Source organism: Seriola lalandi, unplaced genomic scaffold (assembly GCF_002814215.2).
Source record: "Seriola lalandi dorsalis isolate HSWRI2012SDOR001 ecotype SW California unplaced genomic scaffold, Sedor1 jcf7180002054795, whole genome shotgun sequence".
NCBI classification, from domain to species: domain Eukaryota; kingdom Metazoa; phylum Chordata; class Actinopteri; order Carangiformes; family Carangidae; genus Seriola; species Seriola lalandi.
The window spans coordinates 201723-209897 of record NW_019525348.1 but is presented as its reverse complement, the minus strand read 5'-3'; the positions used below and the strand labels follow the sequence as shown (position 1 = coordinate 209897).

At 43.6% G+C, this 8175-nt stretch overlaps 1 protein-coding gene across 2 annotated transcripts in view; it reads left to right on the top strand.

Moving 5' to 3' along the window:
* The window catches only part of piezo1 (piezo type mechanosensitive ion channel component 1 (Er blood group)), a 96596-nt gene that overhangs the window by 44927 nt on the left and 43494 nt on the right, over positions 1-8175 (top strand). For both annotated transcript variants that reach the window (XM_087179139.1, XM_023425779.2), the window contains exons 5-6: positions 3644-3887; positions 5703-5916. In XM_087179139.1, coding sequence (XP_087035265.1) covers positions 3644-3887; positions 5703-5916 — 458 coding nt within the window. The remainder of the gene's footprint in view (positions 1-3643; positions 3888-5702; positions 5917-8175) is intronic.

Sequence of the window (8175 nt, the reverse complement as noted above, 5' to 3'; positions counted from 1 at the left end):
CACCCCCACCCCCACCCCCGTAGGCCTTAGAGTGCATTCCGCTACTCCACCTGGACCGCTCTGTTTAGGGGCGTGTCGTACCTCAGAGACATGTCTGCTGGTTCAGTGTGTCATCTGCTGCTTGGGGCTCTGTCTGAGGGGAACTGATGCTGCAGTGTCATGGTGTCATTCCTGACCCCTGCGCAGATCCTACCTCATCTTTGGTTTTAGGCTTGTTCTGTTATTTCTTCTCTCACCCAATCAGTTACTGGTCGTAGTCAAATAGTAGTTAGTGGTTGTAACTCCAGCTCTATGAAAACATGCGTAGGTTTTTGTCTGGACTGCAACAGCAGCATCTGGAATGTCCCTGACTCACTGACTCATATTTTTACCACTGGTCAGCTGAGGCCTCACTGAGTTTCTGGACCACACAGGTTCTATCGAGGGGGGTGGGGGGGGGTGGGAGGGAGAGAGAGAAGTCATCGGTAACGAGGCTTCGTACTAACGACTATGACCAACTCTACATATCAAACAGAGGGAGTCAGACATAAAGACCTGCCTCTAATAAAAGTCTGTTACGTTCTGGAGCTGAAGTAAATAAAGATTAAACTATTGTGGATCCAGACGGAGGCTGTGCTCTGTGTGAGAGACTGAGTAACAAAGGTAATCTGTCTCCGGCCCCGGTGGTTCACCTGGTTGAAAGTGTGACATTTGGGTTTAGTCCTTGTCGCGATGGCCACAGGTTTGAGTCCAGCCTGTGGCATTTTGTTGAGTGTCATCCTCTCTCTCTCTCTCTCTCTCTCTCTCTCTCTCTCTCTGATAAAGTAACTTTAAAAAAGAAAGACATTCCGTCTCTTCTAACGTTCTCTCTGAGTGATCATGTTACAGTAAATCCAGCTGAAATCACAGCTCAGTCTTTGACTTTCATTTATGTGTTTGCTGATTTTGTCACAGGGTCAGTGGTCAGTGCTGTTGCCTCACAGTGGGAAGGTTCTGGGTTGTGTGTGGAGTTTGCATGTTCTCCCTGCACCTGCGGGGGTTCTCTCCAGGTTCTCCGGATTCCTCCCACAGTCCAAAGACATGCGCATTAGGTTAACTGGCAACTCTAAAGTACCAATAGGTGTGAATGTGTGTGTGCGTGAGCTGTTGTTTGTCTCTATATGTCAGCGCTGTGATAGACTGGTGACCTGTCCAGGGTGTACCCCGCCCTCGTCCAATGTAAACTGGGATTGGCTCCAGCCCCCCCGCGACCCTACAAAGATAAGTGGTATAGATATTGGATGGATGGATGGATGATTTTGTCAGAGGATGTCATGGTTATAAAATCAGGATTTGACCACAGACAGTCCAGACAGAGTCAGATGATTTATCCTGCTGAGCTCTGAAAGGAGGGGAGCAGCGTATGTGCTTGGGTGTTTATATGGGATCCCAGTGTGCGCTCACTACGCCCCGATCAGGCCAGTACAAAGATCAGGGGGGCAATGCTCGTAGAAGTGGAGTTACATCCAGTAACTACCATTTTGCTATAGTGAACAATATTTCTGAAGACCTCTATGTGTTACAGGGATTATCACTTCTTAGATGCACTTGGATTGTCTCTTGAATGATTTATCCATGAGAGCCGTGGGGGTGGGGGGTGGGGCTAGAGCCAATCCAGCTGATACTGGGTGAGAGGCGGGGTGCACCCTGGACAGGTCGCTAGCTATCACAGGACTGACTGTGTCAAATCATTCAGAGGGTTCCCCCGAGCCGACCGCTCTCCTCTGCCAGCGATCCGCTCTGTAGCAGTACAGGGAGGATGATTTGGTGTGATATTCCTGTCTAGTAACATTAGATCTGTGCCACCTGTTACTGCACATCAGGACTGAATGTGTTGCTGGTACTACTCTAAACTGTGTGTTCACAGGGATGTTACATCTGCAGTCAATGGCAACGGTACAATGAGGAGGAGGGGTTTCTATTTTTATATTCTGCCTGTAATCTTTGAAACATGCAGTGAAAATGGTTCAATCTGTGTGTGTGTTCAGCGTAGCGTTACACCCCCCGGCAGCTGCCCTGTCCCATAAAGCAGACATACACTGCGATGTAAGCAGAGGTCCTGTAAAAGCTTCCATACACTCAAACATTTACACAGGAATACAAGAGAATCATGCAGAGGTATAAAAAAGCAGTTTGATATACTGTATGTTTCTATGACAAAAGCCTGTGGCTGCATAAACATCTGGTCACAGTGTTGTTGGGGGGGGGGGGCATTTATCTGCAGGTCGACACAGCATCCTTGTGCGTGTACAGACCACAGCACACACTGAGGGTCTGCCAGTAACCAACCAGTAGTTTGGTTGTAGAAAGTCTGGATTACTACTGGTGCAAAGAGTGGGTTGTTTAGTTTCAAAGAATCGGGGCGTATCCACCGTCATCTCATTTCTTTGTTTCTAAATATTTATAAAGAGTGATATATTTAAAGCTGCATGTAAAAAAAACTTTTACCGAGTGCTGGTTCGCGGAAAACTCTCTTCCTGCAGATCTGTTTATCTGTAGTATTGCTGTTAAATCCTCTTACTGTCTGTGAGAGATGACTGCAGTGTTGGTGATCACATGTATCATTATCTTGTCATCACTTACTCTCAATATATCAACACTTACTGTCCAGATAACTGTTTAAAGGTACTTGAAAAAATCTCAGCAAGTCATTTGTTTGTTTGATGGCACGGTGAGCTTGAGTCCACCTTCTTATTCCCATGATATCATGGACTTTTATAGGAACATCATAGTTCTCTTTTAACTCTTTTTACTTGTGGAAAATAAATACGACTGATGAAAATCTGTTACACACACCTTCGGTTGCTGTCATTAACCCTTGTGCTGTCTTTGGGTCAAAATGACCCAATTCTTCTGTCCTTCTTTCCTCCTGCCGTGCTCTCTGCTTCCTTCTTCCCTTCCTCTTTTCCTTCCCTCTTTTCATCCTCCTTTACTCCCTTCTTTTTTCTTCATTCCTTCCTTCCTTCTTTCATTCCTTCCTTCCTTCTTTCATTCCTTCCTTCCTTATTTCCTTCTTTTCTCCCCTCCTACCCTCTTTTCTCCCTTCCTCCCTTCTTTCTTTCCTTATTTTCTCTCTTCCTTCTTTCTTTCCTTCCTTCCTTCCTTCCACCTTCTTTCCTCCCTCCTCCCTTCTTTTTTCCTTCTTTTCCTCCTTCCTTTCTTCTTTTCTTTCCTTCTTTCTTTCCATCCTTCCTCCCTTCCTTATTTCCTACCTTCTTTTCTTTTCTCCCTTACTTCCTACCTTTTTTTCTCCCTTCCTTCCTTCTTTCCTTCATTTCCTTCCTTCTTGTTTCTCTTCCTTCTTTCTTTCCTTCCTTCCTTCCCTCCTTCCTTCTTTTCTCCCTTACTTCCTTCTTTCCTTCTATTCTCCCTTCCTTCTTTCCTTTTCTCCCTTCCTTCCTTCCTTCCTTCTTTCCTCCCTTCCTCCTTCCTTGACCCGAAGACAGCACAAGGGTTAAATGTCATAATCTGACAGCATTAGGATCAGTTAGTTAGGAGCTACACACAGCCTGTGTGTGTGTGGAGGAATTTAGTTTGCGCTGTAACTGAAAAAAAACCTAAAAACTTCCAGTGAGCGTTTGACTAAACCGTCATTTACTTTCTTTTTGTCCCTTTCCCGCCTCAGCTAGAAGAAGACCCAACAGATAAAACTACAGATGAAGAAGGAGGGGAGGAGGATGAAGAAGAGGATGAAGAGACATCAGGAGGCGAAGAAGACGATGAAGAGAGGTCATTACCTTGTGACCCCGATGAAGAGGTTTCCACGGCAACCAGAGCCAAGCAGCTGGCCGAGCGTCTGAAGGCCACGGCTCGGAAAGTTCTGCGGGACCTGGGGAGGATCTTAGCCATCAGCCTGCTGGCTTTGGCAGGTACGGTGATGTGTGTCACAACATTTCGCAGCACATGAAGAAGAAGACGCACAGTCCAGACAGTGGAACCTGGTTCACACCTCAAGCGCTCAGCTTGAAATGTCTTTTTGCTGATGCTGTGTCACCTTTAATTAGTTTGAGTTCAGGCGTCTGACACTAATTAGAGCTGCACCACACAGAGTCATGATGTAAAGGCTTTGACAGTTGAGAAATTAAGTGTCATTTTTTTTTTTCTGTCAAAAAATGACAAACCTTGTCAGATATAGTGCAGGAAACTTATAGTACACAAATGACTAACTTTGCATGAATTATCTGGGCCCGTATTTACAAAGACACTTAGCTCTAAAAGTAGCTCCTAAGTCTGGGAGAAGTTAGAAGCAGTGGAGAGGAGTCCTAACTCACTACGACCAAATCACAAAGAATCTTAAAGGGCTGCTGTCGATCACGTCGCAGTGTTCTGGAAACCTTACACGATGCTGAATTACTGAAAAGATACGACTCCATAGCGACTGATGATCGTTGTGGAGTTTGTAAAGGATTCATTAACATCTCCTACCAACTGAAACAACACAATCAGTGCAGAAATGAAGTGTAAGTTGGCAGCGCTGTGTTACTTAGCAACATAAATAAAAAAGATAAAATGCAGCTTTATAATGCTGACAACTTGGAGATCTCCCAGCCGTCTGTAAGCCGATCTATTCACCAAACAACAAATGTCTCTGTAGACCCACATCAGAGAACAATTCATACCATTTCCTTTACATCATTTGTTTAGAGTTTTTTTTTTTTTCCATTGAGAGAATTGAATGTAAGTTTTTATAGTAAAATGAATTCTCTCGGGTCGACACAAACCTGATCATACTGATGCATTTTGGAGAACGCACTGCTTTAGTAAACAGCATGTAATCCGTTATTATTTCATTTGTATTTGTTTATTTCTCTGTGTTTCTTTATTATTACTGCGGGTCTTTCATCGACCAATCACAGTTTACCTCTTGGAAGCGAGTTCATCCATGAGAAATGACGTCATCCATTGCAGCGGAGTCGCACTCTACGCTCAGCAGTTTTCACTTTACCTGAGGAAAAGTTGGTCTCAGCAGCTTTGTGAGGAGGACTTGTGGAGGGAAATTTGTAGTTAGAAACTTAATGAATATGGGCCCAGAACACAGTCATTTGAACATTTAATGAATTACAATAATACAATATTGAGTGTTTGCATGCAATAATTCATGTGCATAAATTTAATAACACAAACTCTTTTTTTTCCATTACACTTAACCATCTCTATGAAAGGTCGTGTGCCACAGTGGCTTCCAGTGTATTCAGTACAATGTCCATTTCCACAACATTAATTCCATGACTACAACAACACTCATGTCATTACTCACTGCTCTGCTGCTTCCATGTTCTCTTTTTAACAAAAGTGCTGTTCTCACGCTTTGGTTACATCAAGCCCACTTTCCCATGCCCTCATGGCGTTAAGCTATTGTCAGTGAAAATCAACACTTCCTGCAAGATACAGCCTGTAAATATGAGTGGTTTAGAGAGAGACATTTTCCTCATACTTCCACAGAACACAGGACACAGTCCGGCTGCACGGGAGGCACAAACATGAAGCTGCTATTTCTGTAAATGTGCAAAACATGTGTAACGCTTTCTACACCTTATACAGGAGACTTCCTTTAATTCTGTTACACACACACTAAATTCCAGGGAATTGCACTTGTTTGACAGGAAGTGTTAAATGTTCCAGTTGGCTATAGAGTGTGTCTCTCTCTGTGTGTGTCTCTGACCTCTCCTCCCTCTTCCTCCCAGGCATCACGCTGCCCTCTGCCTTCTCAGCCGTCTACTTCCTGCTTTTCATCGGCGTGTGCACGTGGTGGGCATACCACCTTCCCATCAGTCACCTGGGCTTCAATGCACTGTGTGTGATGGTGGGCTTCTTCACTGCCGGTCACATGGTTTGTCTGTACTTGTACCAGAGTCTGCTGGCCCAGGCCATGTTCCCCTCACACAGTCTGTGGGCCAGGTAAGACTGTAGCACACACTGTGCTAATACAAATGATCTCACTTATGTTTCACCCCCAGGACACCTTCATTCCAATGTGAGAGACAGGTGATATCTGCAGGTTCGTTTTCAGGCATTTACATAAAACAATGTGTCACCAAGAAGCAACACGTTCACAATCATTGATAAAAAATCACATCATCAAATATCACCATAACTTTAAACTCTATGACAGAAGAGCTCTGTTTACCTGAGACAGGAAGCAGACAAACCCAAGTCTAAACTAAGACAGGCTGAATATATTATTAGTAAGAGGAATATAGTTTCAGCAGGTGGAGTCAGGGGGGTGTCAGCTCTGACCAATCACATGAACTCGTCTCATCCCTTTTAAACGTAGCAATGTGTGTGTATATATATATATATATATATATATATATGTGTATATGAGTATATGTATACAGGGTTACTCCTTACAAGGCTTGAAGATGGGGATGCGATATCTCAGTAACACCTTGATGGAACTTCTTCAAATTTGGCACAAACATTCGCTAGGATCCAGGGATGAACTGATTAGATTTTGGTGGTAAAAGGTCAAAGGTTTAAGATCGCTGTGACCGCACAAAATGCATGTTTAGCCTTGTGAATGCAATATCTCAGTAACGCCCAGAGGGAACCTCATTGCTCACCTCTGTCACACGGTGACCTCACAAAACACTTTTCTGGCCACAATTTAACAATTTAACTCAAATGTCTATAAGGACATTTTATATACAAAAGGTCAAAGGTCATCTTCACTGTGACATCATAATTTTCTGCAAAAACACTTGATTATTCAACAATGTAACTCAGGAAGGAGAGATTTGACCATATTTCCTGACTCTTGGCTGGTAGGTGGAGGGATACTGTGTGAGGTGTTTTTTTTAGAAACGTCATGTGATTAGCATGATAAGTAAACTGTTATTTAAAGTCCATTTCAGCAGGGCGGACAAAAACAGCACTGATGCTGATGGTGAGGACTTCAGTTGAACTGTGAATCAGTCATTTCATTAAAAAAAAGTAGCTTCCAAACAGAAGAGAAAGAAAACTAACATGGAGGAAGCATATCTCTGAAATCACTCCTTACTTGTTTCTTTTTCTCTGTGATCTCTTTACCGTACCACCATAATGCTTCCTGCCCTCACCGTGAAGTGCATGATATTCCTCAGGCACTGGAGTCAAAGCTCAGTCCCCTCTCAGGAAACCTACAGTATCTATTAAAGAGATCGTGTGAGTTCAGAGGCACAGAGGAGAAATCAGAAAGTGAATGTGTGAGTTAGAACAGAGGAATGTGAGGTAAGAGTGATTTCTGGACTGGAATGTGTGGAATGGCTGGCTGACTGTGACTCCTCCCCCAGGTTTCCCCTCCTCCTACGTCTCGTGCTTGTGTGCCCAGTCATAACCGGGTCACAACATTACTGGATCTGGACTCCCTGACAGGTCCAGATATTATAATGCAGGTGTCTATCTATTAGATGTCTGCAGTGCATCAGTGAGCCTCTAGGATCACTTCACCAATAGTGACTGAACGCAGAGCGGCCTCTGGCGTGGGGCAAAACTGTCGGCGAGTGGAAAATCAGGGCTAAAATCGTAATGTGTGAACTTAGCATAATAGCAAGCAGCTGATACTTAATGACCTCACCGACCCTCATCAGCTAAAGGGCAGAAATGTGAACAAGTAGTGCAGCATTCCTCTATGACATACGATCTCTGTTTCTCTCTCATCTATCCTCACCAGAGTTCTTGCCAGGTGTCTGTGTCATCACTTAACCAGCTGTTAATCAATCAACACACACACGTACGCACGCACACACACACGCACACACACACAAAATGTGCCTGAGATGTTTGGATAAATCAGGTGGAGCAGGTGTTGCCATGTGTCATGGATGTCTCTCAGACGTAAAGACAATAAGAATGAGATGACATCACTGTGACTTTCATTGAGAGCAGACAACACGTTTCGCCTGCGGCTTTCTCAGGTTCACTCAGTGAAATTACAAGAGTCTTCACAGGTGCAGTACATACACACAAATAGGTCACATGACATCACCATCTTTTTCATGAATCATTTTTCAGTATTTTAACCTTTTTTCAAAAGGTAAACATTTTCCAAAAAACATGAGAATAATATGACACATTATCAAAGATCACAGCATTATTAATATTACTAGAGTTACAAAAGTTATATATACATATATATATATATACAGCTGTCCCTCTGCATCACAGTGGAGGGTGACT